Consider the following 19,725-nt stretch of genomic DNA (forward strand, 5'->3'; position numbering starts at 1 on the left):
TACATTTCTGAGCTTCACTCTCCTTATTTGTAAAATGAGAGGATTACACTAGATAATCCCTACAGTGTCTTCCATGCTTTAGATTCTATGATTATAAATGATGATGTTTTAACTGCAGTCCAACTTGCCTACCATGTTTAAAATTGCTTCTGAGGCCCCAAGGGTGAATTTGGAATACTGGTGTATATTATGCAAAATTTACGGAGAACCATCTCAGGGAAGACTAAAGGTGCTTAACCCCAAGGGCTTTCCACAGAATTCTGAAAGGCAGCCCTCCTGACCCTCACCCTCTGCTATTGATTTGAAAGTTTCTCTCTTTTAACTCAAGACAGACAAGGCTGAGATGTAGCACAGGTAGGACAAGCGAAACCCCTGCAGAGTGGATGTGGGCTGTAACTGCTCCCTGGATAGAAGGAGCAAGCCTTCCCTGAATTCCCTGGTTCATTGCCTTACAGAGTCTTTGTCCTACTCGGGAGCTTCAGGATGCAGCTGCCTGCCTTGTAATGAGGCCTTAACTTGGGCATGATCAAACGCAAGGTCTCTATTGTTTTTTAAACTAAACAAACAAAAAAACCTAGGACTTGAGGCCTGTTTACTTAAGTCTATCCTCTTACCTTCAGTAACCCTTCCTTTGTGCAGTCCTAGAAGTTGGAGACCAGTGAAAGGCAGAGTTGCTCTGCCAGCCTCAGTTCAAAGCTGATCCAGGAAGCAAATTCAGCAAATTTAATTCAGTGAATGTTTATTACACATCTACTCTGTGCAAGGCACTGTAGCTAGGGTATTTTCACTGTGTGTGTGTGTGTGTGTGTGTGTGTGTGTGTGTGTGTATGTGTATGTGTATGTGTGTACCCATGGGAGCATGTGCTTGGGAGCATAGAATGAGGTTGTCTCTTCCGTAGAGGTTTGAACAGTAATAGTATCACTGATTATTCATGGATCAGCCACTGGGGAGTACTTTACTGTATAAACTCTTGGATCTTGTTTAAAGCTTGGGTCTTATTATCATCTTACTCCATGCTTTTTGGATGATGCACCTAGAGAAGATTATAGTATAGTGGGGAAAACATGAGCTTTTGAGTCAGAGGACCCAAGTTCAAATCCTGGCTCAGCCACTTACGTCTGAGTAACCTTGGATAGATCACTTAACCTTCTCTGGGCCTCAGTTTTGTCATTTACCAAATGAAGAAGTTGGACTAGTTGACCTATTAAGTTCCTTTCCGTCTCTAAATCTATGAGTCTGAGATCTCAAGTCCCATGGATAGGTCTTGTGATCAGATACCTGCTCATTATGATTTGAGGGCCCCTGGCAGAGGTCCCTGCCTCAGAAATCATGTTCCCCCAACCTCCAACATACTATATGAAATGATACCATTACTTTTTTTTCCTTTGAGATTTTTTTTTCATGCAGATACCCTTGGGAACTGATTTGATAACTAGCTATAGTAATATCTTTTAAGAATCAGATACATCTTAATCTTAGTAGATGATTTTGAGAAATGCCATAGCTGAAAAGGTAAGAGGCCCTACAGTGAGCCTGTTGATGGAGACTTTCTCAGCCTACTCAGGCTTATTATTGAATAACAAACAACATGGAGTCCATCACTAAACATGATATTTGAAATCTTTCTGGAATGGGTAGCACCTGCCCAAACTTGAGCTCTTCTGGAATAGCCTCCAAGAACCTAGGGTCATGGCTGTCATGAATTGTCATTGGAGTTCTTTGGTGTTAGTGATGATGATGGTGTTATTAACCCATTATACCTTCTGTAATGGCAAGCCAAGTGGGACTTTTTGTTGTCTTTTGTTCTTTTGTTTCGGAGAGCTTCTCAGCACTAAGGCAATCAAGTGCCTTTGATTGAGTCTTGCCTTTGTAGGAAGGCCCACACCCTTTTGCTAACTGGGTCTAGAGGTATGAAGCCCTCAGGCCCTGAAAAAGGGTATATATACTCTAAAGGTTAAGCCAGAACTCTCAGAACTGCAGGAGGAGAGGGTTTGCTCAGGGGCTCACTCACTGGAAGATTGTTCCTACGATTTCACCAGACAAGACTTTGGTGAGTCCCCATCCTCCCCACCCCCACGTTGAAAAGCCAGATGTTGATGCTTCCCTCTCTCTCTGTGGTAACTATGTATGTATTGCTGCGAACAGACAGAAGCCCTGTCTGCTGATTTGTTTATATAATTTTATTTGTGTTTTCTCTGAAGTTCAGGGTGCTGACTTTATCCCCTGAACTAAGTAAATAACATATGTACATTTCATTAAAGTGAGATTGTAAGCCTCTTAAAGTTGCTTTCCTTAGAAAAGCAGATCAAAGAACCTGTTCTATCAGCCCTCCTGTGTGTTGGTGTTATTGGCCTTAGACCTTCACAGCAGCTGCAAGCAGCATTGTTGTTACACCTTCTTTTTGAGAATTTTATTGTGAATTAATTTCCCTAGACCTGAGTTTTCTCATCTATAAAATGAGGGCTTTAGACTAGATCTTTAGGGTTCCATGGAGACCAAAGAGTTTAAGCTAGAGCTGTACTGTGGTTTATGGGTTGACCTTAAGCTCAATGAAAGAACAGAGTACTTATTAGGTTGCTAAGAGCCCTACGAGGATTGTTTTCGAAATGAGGAAAATGTATTTTTGCTATGAGGAAAGGAATTGGTCAGTCTGCTTTTTATACTTCTCAAGTTCTAAGTCATCTTAATGGGAATTGATAAAAAAAAATTGTTGCTGTTGTTCAGTCCTTTCAATTGTGTATGACTCTTTGTGACCCCATTTGGGACTTTCTTGACAAAGACACTGACGTGGTTTGCCATTTCCTTCACCAGCTCATTTTACAGATGATGAACCTGAGGCAAAGTTACTTACGATTTTGTAACAAGTGACTCATCCAGGGTCACAGAGCTAATAAGTGTCTGCATCCAGATTTGAACTCAGGAAGATAATTCTTCCTGAATCCAGGTCCAACACTCTTATCTACTGTGCCACCAACTGCTCCTTAATAAAAAAAAAATCTTAGATGATTATTTAAAGGAAAAAGCAAATGTTGCTACCTGTGGACAAAAAGTGGTACCTGATAAAACTAGATATGAAATCATCGCTGATCTTAACTATTACAACATGCCAGCTTAGGATCATATTCTTAGGAAAATTCAGATGAGACTTTACTATAGATATTTGGGTAGTCAATTTTTCAATACCAATTATATCTGAGATTATACCATAGCACTTGATTTCCATATGATTCAAATATGTCCATGTCTGGATGTTGACAAGTATCTTAATGGTTTGGTTAGTATCAGATTTTTAAAGAGAAATACAGAAAATGCCACACCCCATTTCCTGTTTTCCTAAGCTTACACCTGTATGGAGGCATTTGGGACCCTGTATATTTCATGTGACCCGTGTAGCCTATATAGGAGAATGTCAATTATTTAGAAACGAGCTATGACAGAAAGACCACTGGACTTGTAGCCAGAGGTTTGAGGTTTAGATCTCAGATAACCTTTCTGTTTTCCTCATCTGTAAAATGAGGTTACACTAGATGAACCCTATAAGGTCCAGATCTAAATCTTATGATTTAAAAAAAAATAAACATTGGTGTTGGGTCTTTAATCTTGGTGCCAGTTTTTGTATCAGTCAACAAGCATGTGTTAGGAGATGGGAATACGAAGACAAATGAAACAAACCCTGTGCTCCAAAAAGCTTATATTCTGTCAAGGGAAGTGGCATGGACATCCACAAATACATACAAAACATTAAAAAAAACCCACAGAGTAATTGGGAGCTTGCAGCAACAGCTGGGGAAATGAGGAAAGGCTTCCTTTACAAGGTGTCACCTGGGCTGTGTCTTAAATAAAGCAAGGAATTCTAAGAGGCAGAATTGGGAATAGAGTATTTCTAGGCACGTAAGAAAGGCAGCACAAAGACATGGAGACAAGAGAGTGTGTTGTTTATGAGGAAGAGCAAGAAGACCAGATTAGCTAGCTCAGAGGTCAGGTCAGTCAAAGGGCCGCACGTTCCCCACCCCTGGGCTAGACTGTGGAGATTTATTGCCATGATTGTCAGTTGATATCTTTTAATGAGCTCTACTCAATTAGCTTTCATTATTTTTATTATTGTTATTGTTATGAGGTAGCTAGCTGCTACCATGAATAGAGACTGCTATCCTTGGAGTCAGAAAGGCCTGCATTCAGATCATGCCTGGAGATGCTCATTATCTGTCTGATCCTGAACAATCTCAGTCTTCTCATCTGTAACATGGGGATAGTAGTAGCACCTACCTCCCAGGGTGGTTGTGAGCATGAAATGAGGTGATAATATCCATAAACTTCTTTACAATGCTATTGTTTTTAATTCTTGTTCTCATTAGATTGTGACTCTTTACAATGTGGCAAGCAAGGAGAAAGTCAAATCAAAAGACACGGTGAAACCGGGGAAAAGGAGGAAATTCTGTACTATTCTTAAATGATTTTATTTAGTTAACGGTGAGAAATAGAAGTTTGGTCGGAGGTTTTAGGAAAGAGAATTATGACTTTCTTCCTAAAATTGTTCTTAGACTTTTCGAAACTCCTTCAAATACTTTATTTATCTGACCTACATGAATGAATGAAGAATTTACCAAGGACTCACTATAGACCAGACACTCTAAGTGTTAGCCATAGAAATGGGAGCAAGTGAGATAATCTCAGACTTCAGAGCACTTAGATTCTACGGTGGGAAGACAGGAAGACAACGCACAAATGGAAGGTAGGAAGGAAGGCAGGCGGTGCTGGTATGATTTGGGCATGTCCAGGAAATGGCATTGTGGCCTGGTTCTGGGCGTTATGGGAGAATTTTTTTTTTTCTGTAGAAATAAACTTTCTGGATAAATGAAGGTTCCTCTTTTTAAGTACAAAATTTTAAAAATGTTTTTACCATTTTTGGTGGAAGTCTTTCTGATGTCTTTCCCTGACTTAAAAACAGAGTGTGTTGTGCCTAAGTTTTTGATTCATCATTCAAAAATAAAGTGTGCAGGTTTTGTCATAGCTATTTAAATGAGCTTTTTTGCTTACTTATGGAGCTACACTCCAAAAGGTTGAGTTTTCTTGCATGTTATCTTGAGAACATTTATTCGTATACATTATATGTATATGTTATTATATGTTAAATAACATATTTATGATTTTACTTATATATCTCATCTATATTTATATGCTATATTACATATTATTACATGTAATATATGTAATAATATAATAATTTATATTTGTTATTAATGTTAAATATATAATATATATTAAATAAAACAAAACCAATATGCCTACTTTAAAATTTTTTTTAGACACAAAGTGTTATATAAGTGCTGACTAATGACAGAAATGAGAATATATGTATATGCATATATATATATATATAATATACAAACACATATATCTGCATTGACTTCTTGATTCAGAAACTCCCCTTTATTCTTTGCTAAATAGTTGTCGAAGTCAGCTATGACCTGTTTATTAACATCAGATAATTGTACTCATTACTAATATGTTGTTTCCTAAATATGGCTAGAAAGAGCTACCTTTTCTTTGATTTGTAAATCTTGATGCATACATACATAAAATGCTCTATTTATGGAAATAGAAGGCAATACAAACTGTTTTTCGTTACCTTTGGTCTTGCCTGTTCTTTGCTCTTGCATGAACCTAATCTAGGTTGAAAGAGGATAGATAATTTTCTGTTAAAAAAATCATTTTCTATTAAAAATAGTCCATTTTCAATCCAATTCAACAAGCATTTATTAAAAGAACCTCCTATGGGCGGAGTGCTTTGTGGTAATAAATGAATTGTCATGATACGTCTTAAAAGGTTTTCGAGAAGAAAAATGCTTTTAAAGGATTTGTTGCAACACTGAACTAATTTCTGTCATTGGCTTGGATGGCTCTTTGATAGTCAATGCATGCAAGATGTAGAGCAGGCTGCAAATCAGAGCATTATTTGTACTTTCATTGAATGGTTGCACCTCTAATGAGAGTGACCTTGTGAATTAAGATCATATGCCTCACTTGTGTTTTTTGGCTTATCCTGTACATTAGACGGTCCTGAAGGTGAGTGTCAGATGTTGCTAAACAATGGTCATCATAGATAGAACCCATGAGATATCCTGTAGCCACTGGCATCTGAGGATAAAGTAGACTTGTTTTAAAAAGTAATTTAGAAGTTCTTATGTTAAATATTCCCTTTATCAAAGCCAGCTTAGTGGAAGGAAAGTATGTTAGCAGATAAGAGAACTGGATTCAGGTTTCTGCCACTGACGCATCCTAGCTGTGTTTCTCTCAGGGCTCTGGATAGTCTCAATATATAAATTACAGAGAAGGTGCTGATCTGCATTGGTAGAGAGACTCTCTTTACCCAGGAATTACTTGTATCAATGAGAGACTCACTCTATCCCTTCATCAAGTAAGACATCTTTTTGTCATTTTAACTTACCAAGTCTGACACATCCAAAATAAAATTCTCTTCCAAAATCTCATAATCTCCCAAAGGAAAAACACAATGTAATCTCTCTAGATCTCTGTTTTTTGTCCATGAAGGCCTCATTTTTGCTCGAGGAGTTATCAGTTTGAATTTTAGTTTGTCACCAGGAAACATCTCTGTTGACTAAGTTGCGTACATACAGTGTAAAGGAGATAAAGCCTTTTTTGTTTCCTTTTGGTCACATACTTTGAATCGTGGGAGGCATTGTGATACATGTTGAGAAATGTAGGATTGGAGCTAGAGACCTGGATTTGAATCCTGGGTCTGCCACTTAGTACACCCTGCATGACCTTGGGTGAATTACTTGACCTCTCTGAAATGCAGCTGTTTCATTTATTGTAACAACAATGCTGCTTGCCACAATACCAGCATGCAGGAGGGCTGCCAGCACAGATTCTTCAATCTGCTTTTCTAAGGAAAGCAACTTTAAGGAATTAACATACATATATCATTCACTTAGTTCAGGGGGAAAAGCCAGCATCCTGAGCTTTGGAGAGAATACAAACAGAAATTACAAACATACATTATATAAACAGAACAAACACAAATCATTAGACAGACTTCTATCTGTCCATAGTAATATATAGTTACCAGAGAGAGAAACATCAACATCTGGGTTTTCAAAGCTGGTGGGGGTGTGGGGGGCTGCTTCAACAGCTTGCCAACACTCTTTCAATGAGTGTGCCCCCAAAGGCAAAACACCAACCTCAGAGCTCTTATACCCTGTTCAGGACCCTGAGGGCTCAGAGCCTACTTAGCACAAAGGTGTGGAGCCTGGGGCCTCACATCTAGTTAGTGAAAGGGTACAGGCCTGCCTCTAATCAGGCCTCCCTTTGTTGGCCTCACCTGAGGCCTATTTAATGGGTGGCAAAGATCTTTCACTTACAGGTTGGCCTTTACATTTGTAAAATGTGAGGAGGAGGTTGGAATAGATGACCTCTAGGGTCTCTTCAAGCTTTACCTTTAACTCTTTGATCCTACTGTGATCCCTGGAGCCCCAAATACATATACTAATGTGTAAAGTAATTATTGACATGATGAAAACATGAGTCAGTCAAAATTTTTAAATTTTATACACACACACATCCACACATATTAAGATGATCCACACAGATCATCTTAATTCAGTCTCTCTTTACAATGTGCCATCACCTTTACTTCCTTTGTATTCACAGTGAGTTATAAAATGTATTCTGTGATGATAGAATAGCTTGATCTGTGCTTCATTTTTGTTCTCTTTGTGGGAAGGGAAAAACCTGGTTTTTCAGGTGTAGTCTTTCTTTATCCAGTAGGCCATCTATTCCCCACTCTTGGTTTCTCCTCCAACCTGCTACTAACCTTTCCTTTCTTCTCTAAAATCCTTCATATCTAGAAACTTTTATACTTGAAACATTCTTTGCAGGAGACTTCCACATTCCTACTCCATTGTTTTCTCCTTGCCTGTAGCCTCAGGGATGGAAGCCATCTTCCTGCCTGAGCTGAATCTCTCCTTCTGTCTCCCTACTCACCCTTCTGGCCATCACCTCCTTAGGTGAACTGAGTGGTCATGACCCTTGATCTTAGCCAAATGCCCTAACCCTTGGACTACCTAAGTTTCCCATAGCTGAGTCCTAGACAATCATGAACACTATCTTACAGATGAGGTTCCCCGGCAACATCCATGGCCATATACCTTCCTTGTCCCTTCCCTACCCCACTTTGGAGGTGTTAATCCTGACCCCAGTATGAAGGATGCCAAGGTTGGAAGACCCTATTGTAAGAGGGTTCAGGGACTGCCCCACCCAGTTTGGAGGGGCCCATCTTGGCCCAAGTGTGAGGAGCTCATTGGGCTGTCCCCTATTATTCTTCCCTTTTTGATTCTATCTCTTGTTTTTTTTTTTTTTTAATGTCTTCATTTCAACCACAAGGCTTTCCCTTTTAGGACATCTCTTAAACACCTCAAATAAAAGGGCCTCTTTTCATTATTGAGATGCAGAAAACATGAGTGATTCAGTCAAATGCTTTTTTTTTTAAATAATATATATTGCAGTGAGGTACATTGGCCTGAAAATCATCTTTATTCACACACTCTGCTAGATACCATTTCCTTTTCTCCTCATTTATATTCATTCTGAAATGTAAAATACATTTGTTGATGACAGAATAATTTCAGCTTTATTATCAATGTATTATAAAATAATCAGCCTTTACCATGGTTATTACAAACATTGTATATTTATTATTCACCTATAAATATCATTCTCTGATCTATAAAAGCACACTGGCTTCCAGTATCAAGTTAGAAACCACAAAACCCAATTTACTTTTTTCCGAAGAAATTGATGTGTAAAAGTAGCCACTCTTAAATTACAGCTTGGTATGATGCTCTCACAATATAGAAATTGACTTGAAATGATTGAAACATGTAGATATCCAAAATAGACATGGGGTTCTGGTTTTAGTAAGTCATTTTTAGGAAGAAGGAAATCATATTTTATTTGAAAATCTGTTGTTTTGTTAATGGTTCTGCCTGCCCTTTGCACAACTTTTTGTTGGTCAGCAGGCATGTATTACTGCCTGCTGGGTTCACAGCACAGTGTTAGCAGTTTTGGAGTCCATGATTTGCCACACAGACTACAAGCACCCTTTGACATTGCCATCTATTTTAATTAACTAAAAATTGGTGACCCTCCATAAACCCAACAAGTCAGAGGTCTCATTAGGAGTGCTCATTCAGCAGCCAGGGAGGAAAGTAGAAGTGGGAATAAATTAAGAGCAGAGAACTACTGACATGCAACCAAATATCTTTTCTTGGTCATTAATCAAATCACCTAAGAAAATTTGCAGCAGCATAAATACACCTGCTTTCTTCTCCCTGAATCCTGTGTAAAAATGTGTGTGTGTCTGTGCGCACGCACACACACGCGCGCACACACACACGCGCGCGCACGCGGTGACTAGAAGAAAAGGCATTATCAGTAAGTAAGAAAAGGAAAATGGCTTAAGTAGTTACTTGTCTGCCTTTTTCCCCTACCTCTCCACATAAGTGCACCCTTTTCTGCGTACCATTCCAGTATCCTCAGGGTAATCTCCTTCCATGAATGTCCTCATCAGGTGTGCCAGCGTCTGTTGTCATATTTATCATATTCCCCCATGTACTTTAGCTTCTCTGAGTTATCTTATAACTTGTCAGTACAAATTGGGTTTTGTGATCAAATTATACTATAAAAGCAGTTACAGATATTGAATATTGGAAATTTCATTCACTTTGATATTTCTTTAAAATTTTAGTATATGGATCGCACAGCTTGTCTCTCAATCATCCTAATTCCTATGTTGATAGAGTGAGATGTCCAAGTGAGTCATTTAAATAAACCTTACAGTGTGGTATGTGTTCCCACTGTCTTTTATGTGTGTATGTGTTATACCATATATCTAGAGCAGAGCAGCCAGGTACAAAATGTGGGATATAACCACCATGGTTAGCATTACATAAAAGTTGGCTTTGAAAGCACTGAAGTCTTCTTGGATTTTTTTTAATGAGCATAATTTGCATTGATGTGACAATTATCTGAGCCTCATATGGGCTCCAGAGATTCTTGAGTTTAGAGAGATCTTGTTCATAGGAAAATTCTAAATCTTATTACAGGTCTTGACTCAGATGAAGAGCTTGGTCTGGTCTGTCACCACACGGCCTATCTAGGTGATGGTTTGGGGTTGATCGTTGGCTCATGATGTTTCGTAAACTTTCCTTTGTATTGCTTATGTCTGCACGTCTGCATGGTTATCCGAGCTCTGAGGGCTGGGGAAGCAAAAGGGAAGGTGGGCCCTGTCGTTTGTGGCTCAAATGTTCCTTCCAGTTGGTTTGGTTTTTGGTTTTGGTTTTTTTTTTTTTTCAGGGAAGGGGAGGGGAGAGATAGGATCAGGCATTTCAAGAAGACCAATCTTCTAGTTTTTAAATTAGCATGAACAAATTAGCAAACAGACTCATTCCATGAAAAATTGAACACTTTGGGCACTCGGGATTTAAGAAAGCATTTTGGCTGCAATAGCCCTGTCCTCATAGCTCTGATATGCATATGCTGCCCTGGCTGGCAAGGACAACCAACCATAATGTTTTCAGGATGTGTGATGGCTTGCCTGGTTAAAACCAAAACAGGGTTTAACCAGAACTAGTTTGTGGGCTTTATTTTTTTTTAAGGCCAACTGTTTGAACATTAGCCTGTGGATTCATTTTCAATAGGAAATGTTGCCTAATTTAATTGTAGCTAACTAAAAGCCTTGCGTGTGTGCTTTCCCTCTCTAGATCAGAGAGTAGCATCCTTCTGCACCCTGACAGATATGCAGCATATGCAGGGCTTGGAGGGAACCCAGGAGTTATCTTTATGTGTAGACCCAGCCAATGGGAAAGATTTCCTGGATACAGATGGGTAAGTAACCTTTTTTGTTGTTGTTGTTTTTTGAGTGGGGGAGGCAGGGCAATTGGGGTTAAGTGACTTGCCCAAGGTCACACAGCAAGTAAGCGTGTCAAGTGTCTGAGCCAGGATTTGAACTCAGGTCCTCCTGACTCCAGGGCTGGTGCTCTACTAACCCTAAATGCACACTGGTCCACCTAGCTGCCCCAGGGTAAGTAACCTTTTGTAGGGAATAGGGACTAGGTGGAAGAGGAGAGGGGAGAGAGAAGCTGCATCCTTTTATTATGTTGTTGGTCCATTTTTGTTTTGGTTTAGAAGTCATGGTAGCATATTTTTTTTTTTAAATTAAAGTAAGCCCAGCTGGTTTTCTCCTCCTATTCTTAAAGGAAATATTGGAACATTCCCTTTGCAAAGCAGTAGCCTAAAAAGAACATTGGGTGTAAATTTATTTTCTTCTTTTAACAAAATCTCCTAGAGTGAGGAAAGTTTTCATTCAAAAAAAGAGTCCTCAAGTCTTTCCATAAGGAAGAGCTAATTTTCATTTACAAAATAATACACAAGATCCTCCGAAAGGAAGAGGACAGCGCTGGCAATAAAGTCCCTGAGTAAAGCAGGGGAGTAGACACCAATACTGAGTGTTCCGCCCTCCAGGGATTTGCTGGAGCCAGTTTGAACCAGTGCATGAGAGCCACCTTTAAAATTTTCATAGTGAGGTAAAACTCTCAGAAATCAACAAACGTTACAAACCAGAGCTTGATTTTCTTATTTTTATTATTATATTTATATTTATTTTATTATTGTTAATTGTATTATTTTGTTGGTTGTCTAAACTTAAGAAAGTGCTGGATAAAATGTTAATAATGCAGATTAAACTTAAAAGTGTGCGCCCCCCCCCCCAACCAGTTATTAAGTGTTTAGGAAGCCACCCCTTCTCCCATCCCATTGGCATAGGAAATCTTCCAGCAACAGACTTCAGCTAGACTTTAGGAACAGAACATCTCAGCAACAACTGCTTCAAAAGTTCCCCTGGAAAGGCTTCAGCATCTTCCACTAGGTTCCAGTTTAAACAGCTGAGAGTCCACGATGCAGAAGGTGTGTGGAATCCCTTTGCCAATGAATTGACATTAAGTTCCTATCGATGGAACCAGTGTTTGGGATAGATATAAAGCACCTCAGTCCAGGAGAGAGGATAGTTTTCACACAGATACCATTTGTCTGGCTTTAAGAACCCAAATAAGAGACCAAATTAGGTTAACCCAGCACCTGACATTGTGACTTTTAGATGGGTTTTACCTTGGGCAAGTCACCTAACCCCTGTTTTCCTCTGCTTCCTCAATTAAAGAGGGAATAATAATGATAATAATTAATAATGGTAGCATGTGCCTCACAGGGTTGTCGTGAGGATCCAGTGAGATACCGTTTGTTAAAAGGCTTAGCCCAGGACCTGGGACGTAGCAGGCAGGTGCCATATAAGTGTTTACTTCCTCACCTGGCCGCACCCTGCCGGCAGGCCCACTGCTTGCTGAGATGCATATACTTGTACAGGGAATTTAAGGAGGCGCCTCTGGTAGGCTGTCTTTGAAGGGAAGAACTTCAGTGACAGAGACAAGTGACGTCACTGAGAGTCAGCCTGCCGCCTAAATCACCGTCCTAGCACCAGGCAGAAACGAATGCCTTGCTGTCTCAGTCATTCACTTGCCTGCTCTCCATCTGGCTTCACTGCTGAGTAGGCGAATCCAGCCAGGGCTCCAGTTCCCTCCCATAACCCTTAGCCTGTGATCCTAATGACTCTATATTGTGTAATCTGCACTGGGGTGGGAGAGCCAGCCTCCTCATTTCCCCAGCCGCGTTTGTGGCACATGGAAAAATCCGTTACCTCCTTATCACGCAATTACCTGAAAGTCATCTTCTCGGACCCTCACCCAGACAGGAGTCCTTTGACATCATTCCTGGTCAGGCTAAATGAATAAACAAGCAGACAGATCCCAGTGAGAGGGATCCACTACTTTCTGAGGCAAACCCATTTCGCTCCTGGGCAGTTCTCATTTGCATCTTCTAGCCATTGGTCCTGGTTCTGCCCTCCAGGGGCCGAAAAGAATAATACTGGCTCCTCTTCTGCTTGACAGTCTTTCAAATACTCCAAGACAGCTATCATCACTCCCTCCTAATACTGTCTCCTGGGAACTCGAGCCACTGGCAAGCTGAATATGCATTTTTTTTAACTTACTGAGTCCTCAGAGTATTCCTGTGAAAAAGGAGATGAGTCACAAGAGCTGAGTCCATTGTCTGGTTCCCAGGGCAGCTTTTTTTTTTTTTAAACAACTGTCTAGCAATGTGTTGCTTTAAATCCTTTGGCAGAGAGACCTTAGTGACATAATGGAGAGGGGACTGGACTTGGAGGGAGGAAGGTCTGTGTTCAAATCCTACCTCAGACACTGAATAGCTTTGGGACCCTGGGCAAGTCACATTAATCACCTCTCTGTATCTCAGTATTTTCCTCTGTAGAAAGAGAGGGCTAACTTCAGTGGCCCCTCTAAGTCTGCTAAGAGTTGACTGAGTTCTCAGCTTCCTTCCCAAACACATGCTACCTGCAGAAAATATGAATGCTTCTTCAGTAGATAGAAACTCAGGGCAGAGTTTTAGGGGAAAAAAAAAATAACAGTATGTTTCTCCTTTACCAGCCTGGTTGGCTCAGAATCACTTTTTTTTCTTTCTTTTTGACCTGCACTATAATCATAGAAATTATTTTCAATTAAGCTTTAAAGAAAAGAAAAAATAGAGATTGAATATTAACACTTGACTTCATCCTTCCTTACTCTATTGTATCATTTGATAGGGAGCGTTCTCCATCAACTTTGACTGGAAAGGTTAATCAGCTAGAACTGATTCTTCGACAACTTCAGACTGACCTCCGGAAGGTAAAACAATCTCTCTCGTCAGCTCCCATGTTATCCTCAGTGATGCTGATTGTAATACGTATATAGTATAGTGTGCATGCCATATACTCAATAAGCATTTCATGGATTGGATTAATTCATATTTTAGGTTTTCCTGCAACCCCTTTCATTCTCGGCAGTGATCAATATCCAAGTGTACCACAACACTAAGATTTTTTTCCCTTGGGAGTGGATGGATTTCTGAGGGTGGTAGGGAGAGGGCATCCAGTATTTATTTTTAGGGAGATAAAGGTTAAATCTTAGAGGCTTTGACTCCAAATAGGGATAGTACCTGAGTATAGCCAAGGCCCCTCCATAAGAGAATAAGTAAAGCAGCGCATGAGTCAACCCTCTTCACCCATCCAGTACTTTTCATCTCAATTCAACAAGTATTTATTGAGATTGCTTTTTGTCAGCTGGCAGAAGATACACTGGTGCCTGCTTGAGAATGCTCAGCTGGCATCTTTGAGAACCTCAACACTCCCACCTCGAGCTTCACCCTGTGTGCAGTTACCTTCCCCTGTATATAAATAAAGGAAATGTTAACATTAGAGTTAGAACTCATTTCTTTTGGTCATGGTTAGGACCAGCTGGTGTCTCCACGTCTTGTCCCACCCCCTCCCCACACTTCCCAAGGGCCTCACCCCAGGTCAAGACTTAATCCCGTTTCCTGTATAAAAAAAGAATGTTGCCAGTTGGCACTTTGTGTTGCTTGACACACCAGCTTTTAAAGGGTTAAAGGTGAAGCTTCTGAAACCCTGAATGTTTTAGTCCTCTGTGTGTGTGTGTGTGTGTGTGTGTGTGTGTGTGTGTGTGTATGTTTGTATGCTTTTAGTAAGGTCATTATGAAAACAAAGTATAACCAGTTAGCAAAGCGGGAATGAAATGCCCAGCTATTCTATCATTCTAATTATATTGCTACTAGTTTTGTAGGTTTAAATAGATAATTCACAGTATAAAAAGTCTCATACAGTTTTAAGATTATATATACTTTAATCTTCTAATTACAGTCTCATTTTACTCCTCAAGGAATTTAACAAAAATCAAATATTTTTTAAAGTAATCCAAATACATAAATATCCCCCCACTCCTATGGACAAAGCAGACTATAGGAAATAGAATGGCTTTCCCCCTTCCTTCTTCTTGTTTGCTGGTGCAGTCTTCAGGAAGAGTCAGGCCACCTCCCAGCAGAAGTTTGAAAGACGAATCTTTGGTCCATAATTCATCACAAATGCAGTCTCTAGAGCAGGATATTGGGCTTATTGGCTATTTCAGCTGACTTGATTGCTTTTCTACCACCAACAGGAAAAACAGGACAAAGCTGTTCTCCAGGCCGAAGTTCAGCACTTGAGACAGGACAACATGAGACTTCAGGAAGAATCCCAAACAGCAGCAGCTCAACTGAGAAAATTTACGGAATGGTTTTTTAACACCATCGATAAGAAATCTTAACTTCCAGATATCTAGCCAGGAACCGCTGTTGGCGCTCCTATCCATTGAAGTAGCAAAAATCTGATTTTTAACTGTGCTTACAATCAGTTTTTAGATGTTTCCGCTATTTCCGCTCTGTCCAACACCATTCATCCAGGCAAAGTTTGGGGATGGGGGTGGGGTGGGAGGGGGCGGGCAGGGATGGACTTTGTTCGTGGTAGCCATCTTAGGACAACAGAAAGCAGCAGACATGAGTGTGGAGATGAATGTAATTCCTGGCTTGAAGATGAATGTAATTCCCGATGTCAGTTTAGACCTCTCATTTAAATTTACTAATACGGTGCTTGGGCTTACCTCAAGAGGGACGACAGTTTAGGTTTGATTTACTATATTTCAGATGACCTGGTGGAGAAGTTAAAGCAATCTACAGTAACTTGGGCTTCAGTATTGTAAGATAAAGATTAAAAACAAATAACCAGACATATACTTTAAAGTTAAAAGGTGCTCTATTTTTTTGGCTGTACAGTAGTTCAATTTCCACAATCACATTGTCATAGCAATAAGAATGGAGGTATAGTGAATAGTCACAAAAGCTGTGTTGAAAAATCAGAAGTTAGCACTGACGTGTTTAACGCTAGGTTGGATGCAGTTACATTTAGAGATTTATTTATTTGCAGGAACAAACGGTGCCTGAATATTAACAGTGTTTTGATTTTTTTTTTTAAAGCTACACACGCCTTGTAAATGGCTCACTGGGTAGTCTGCTTCAGCTCTTAGCTCACTTTTGTATAATTGCTTCACTGGGGGGACAAAGACAAGTACAATACCACTTACTTATGAAAAACTCATGTATGGTGTGAGCCAGTGAGATTCCCTTGTCCAATGCCAAAATTTGTTTATCTTTGTACAGAAGCTTTGATCAAGTGTCTTGTATTTAACATCCTTATTTAAGCTTATTTAACCTTAAAATGTTAATTTTATAAAGTTTGATTTTATCTGCACTATGATGATGAGGGCAGTTAGCAGCAAGCTCGAAAATCACTGAACTTGCTAAGACGACTTGAGGAGTTGAGAGAAAATTCTAACAATTGGATGCTGCTAGTATACAATTTGTTTGTTACTGCTTTACCATTTTTAATTGTTTTATTTGAGAGGAACATACCTTTTGCTTTTTTAATAAATGTTTTAAAAAATCAACAAATGAATATGCCCAAGTGGGTGCAGACTCTTGACTTTTTAATTTTCCCGTTCGGGCCAGAATTGTCTATTCCTCAGACATCTTGTTTTTTATTGTTATTGTTGTTGTGGTGATGGTGGTGGTGTCATTTCAGTCATGTCCGACTCTTTGTGACCCCATTCAGAGTTTTCTTGGCAAAGATACTAGAGTGGGTTGCCATTTCCTTCTCCAGCTAATTTGACAGATGAAGAAACTGAGGCAAGCAGGGTGAAGTGACCTAAGGGGGCTCCATCAGTTCTTTCTCTGGAGGTTGGTAGTATTTTTCATCATGGAATTGTCTTGGATCATTGTATTTCTGAGAATAGCTAAGTCATTCTCAGATGTCCATTGTACAATATTGCTATTACTGTGTACAATGTTCTCCTGGTTCTGCTTACTTCACTTTGCATCAGTTCACGTAAGTCTTTCCAGGACCGATGAGATCATTAGTTTCTTCGTTTGAGACATGCCCACCAAGGTAGTGTTGCTAGAGGATCCAGTGTTCTTGGTCATGGACTGACTTAGAGAGGCTTGTTGCCTGATTCTATCTCCTCAATCCTGAGAAAATAAAAAGCTAATGAACACATGAATGAAAAAGCATCTCTGTGCTTCCCATCCACCTAGCGCTGGGAATACCAATGCAGAAATGAAGACATCCCCTGTCTTCAAGAAGCTAAGGTTGTACTAGGGAAGATAGCATGTTGCCAGATAAATAGAGACAGAGAAAACAAATAGAAGGTAATTTCAGCAGAGAGGCATTGGGGGGAAATCAGGAAAGGCCTAGAGCAAGTTTAAAAAACACTTGGGAGTTTCAACATGAAAAAGGCAGTGGAGCGGGCAGAGCACTAGACCGGGGTCAGGAAAATCTGAATTCAAATATGACCTGAAATAATTCCTAGCTGTGTGACTCTGGGCAAGTCCCTTAACTTCTCTTCGCCTCAGTTCCCTCATTTGTAAAATGGGGGTGATAATATCAGCCACTTTGCAGGGCTTTTGTGAGGATAAAATGAGATTCAAAAATCACTTTGCAAACATAAAAGAGCTGTATACATTCCAGCTATTATTATTATCTCTAGTATGGTCAGAGCTGCAAACTCATACTGTGGGGGACCAAAAGCACTTAATTGGCCTAATTAGGTATGGCTACTGAGCCTCCCAACTGTCTTCAAGGTCTATGTAGAGATAAGGGAAGGGATAAACATCCATTTGTGGTCCTCAGGTAGGGGAACAGTAAATGATTTACCAAAGTCCATGGCATAAACACCATATAGTTCCTGACCGCTGACATCCAAGCAACTCCATAGGACAAGCTTCTTGCCCTCTTATCACAGGACTTGGATGCACACTGAGAAACAAAAGACAGTTGCATCCTATTGAGTTCTCAAGTGACTGGGCACAGCTGCCCCAGAAGGTCACATTCCTGCATTGGAGTTCCAAACACTGAACAACCCCTGCCCCACCAGTCATATAAAAAGGACTCCAGATCCTCACCATGTTTTTTTTCAGAATTTATTTTAAGGTCAGAAACTTTACTGCTCTTGAGATCTGAGTAATCAAAGCATCGATACAGCTGTTAACATCTGTGTTCTCCGAGTATAAGTTGATGTCTGGTTTTCATTCACTATAGCACATACTGCCTGAAATCTGTAAAGAGCCATTTTGGTGGGGGTTTTTTTGTTGTTGTTTTATGAAACAAATGTAAATGGGGCTAATGAGCCCCCTTGGCATGCAAATGCCATGTGGCAGCAAGGCTGAGTGTCAGTTGTTAATGAAACAGATTCAAAGGTTAGACAACCATGGACCCATCCATCAATACCCATCAAGTTTTTGGCACTGGTATTGGGTATCACAGCTTTCTGTCTAGTGAAATCACTGAAGAGGGAAGGGGCGTGTGGAAGAGCAGGGGTCAAATCCAATCCTGGCGTTTTCATAAATATCTGCTGCTCCCAAATTACTACTGGCTCTGAAGGAGCAATTGTATAAATAAGCATCTACAGATGGAGATTTAAGTCCTTGGCAAAGGTTTCTTCTATCATTATTTATAAAAATAAATTGAGTGTAGATGTTCTGTATCCTTGCCCTGCTTAGCCATGACCACAATCATGGCATACCAAGCAGTGTCTAACTAAATGCTCCATTAAGTTGGAATAATTAAACATGGCAGTCATGTGTTCCACTAGGAGCTGATTAAACACCTTGTAGAAATCATTACCGTACCCCATCTGGGCTGAGGGCTTGCCAGGTGGCAAGCTGAACCCCAACCCCCCACCCCAATTTTGTGAATGGCAAACTCCTTTAGAAGAGGCATTCTATTTGCCTTTAAATGAGGTGCTCATGGACAGAAATAGCACTTACCCATGGGAGGGAATGGCACTTTGGAATAACAAGGGACAAAAATCAATTGTTTTCACCTCAAATCCTGTTGGCATCTATTTCCATTGCTGTTCTGCTGAAGCAACTGAGGACCATTAATATATGGATGACTTCATTCTGAAAACAATTCTCTTTTGAGCCAATATTTCATTTGGTAGAACAGGGGCTGGGGACTATATGGCACATCATAGGGGCTGAATGGGACTTGTGGCATAAAATGTCTGCAGCACAGTGCATACTGCTCGAGCACTGCATGTGGAAGAGGGATTGCATGAAGGCTGCCAGATGGCAAAGGGAAAAACAGCCCACAGAAGATGCAAATGCCCCAGTTTAAGAAAACTTCCCAAGGGCAGGTCGAGTAGAGCCAGATTCTTCTAAAGGCATTAAGTTCTGGTCTACAGAGATATTCAAGCTGAGGTTGGAATGTCCACCTGCTGGGGGTAGTTTTCAAAGAAATTCATGCTCCATAGAGCAATGTAATCTCTTGAGTTAGAAGAGATTCTCGAGGTCATGTAATCTAACCCTTATCTAAAACACGAATCTCCCCTACAACAGATTTCTATATCAGTCACCTGAGCATTTCCCACAAGAACTCTATGAAGAATGTAAGGCAAATATAATTCCCTTTTACAAATGAGATGAAACCTGGGAGTGGCTAGGAGACTTGATCATGATTGCACAGCAGATGAGTGAGAATACTTAATGCTTGGTCCTATTTTTCAATCCTTCAGTGAGTCTTTAAATGTATGTGAATAGTTCTTCCAAGCATACAGAATGCAATCCATCCATGATGTCTCATTCTGTATGATATCTGTGCCCTACCCATGCGCCTATATTACCTTTTGGACTACCTGATATTTTGATTCTTCTGAAATCAC

The 19,725-nt window shown here is 40.1% G+C and overlaps 1 protein-coding gene across 1 annotated transcript in view; it reads left to right on the plus strand.

Moving 5' to 3' along the window:
• SIPA1L2 (signal induced proliferation associated 1 like 2) overlaps nt 1-15,410 on the plus strand; it is a 117,308-nt gene extending 101,898 nt beyond the window's left edge. Inside the window, 4 exon segments of the mRNA XM_036756506.1 lie at nt 10,126-10,179; nt 10,783-10,906; nt 13,728-13,809; nt 15,133-15,410. Coding sequence (XP_036612401.1) covers nt 10,126-10,179; nt 10,783-10,906; nt 13,728-13,809; nt 15,133-15,279 — 407 coding nt within the window. The 3' untranslated portion in view covers nt 15,280-15,410.
• The last annotated feature ends 4,315 nt before the right edge of the window (nt 15,411-19,725 follow it).

This window comes from Trichosurus vulpecula, chromosome 4 (assembly GCF_011100635.1).
Source record: "Trichosurus vulpecula isolate mTriVul1 chromosome 4, mTriVul1.pri, whole genome shotgun sequence".
Lineage (NCBI taxonomy): Eukaryota > Metazoa > Chordata > Mammalia > Diprotodontia > Phalangeridae > Trichosurus > Trichosurus vulpecula.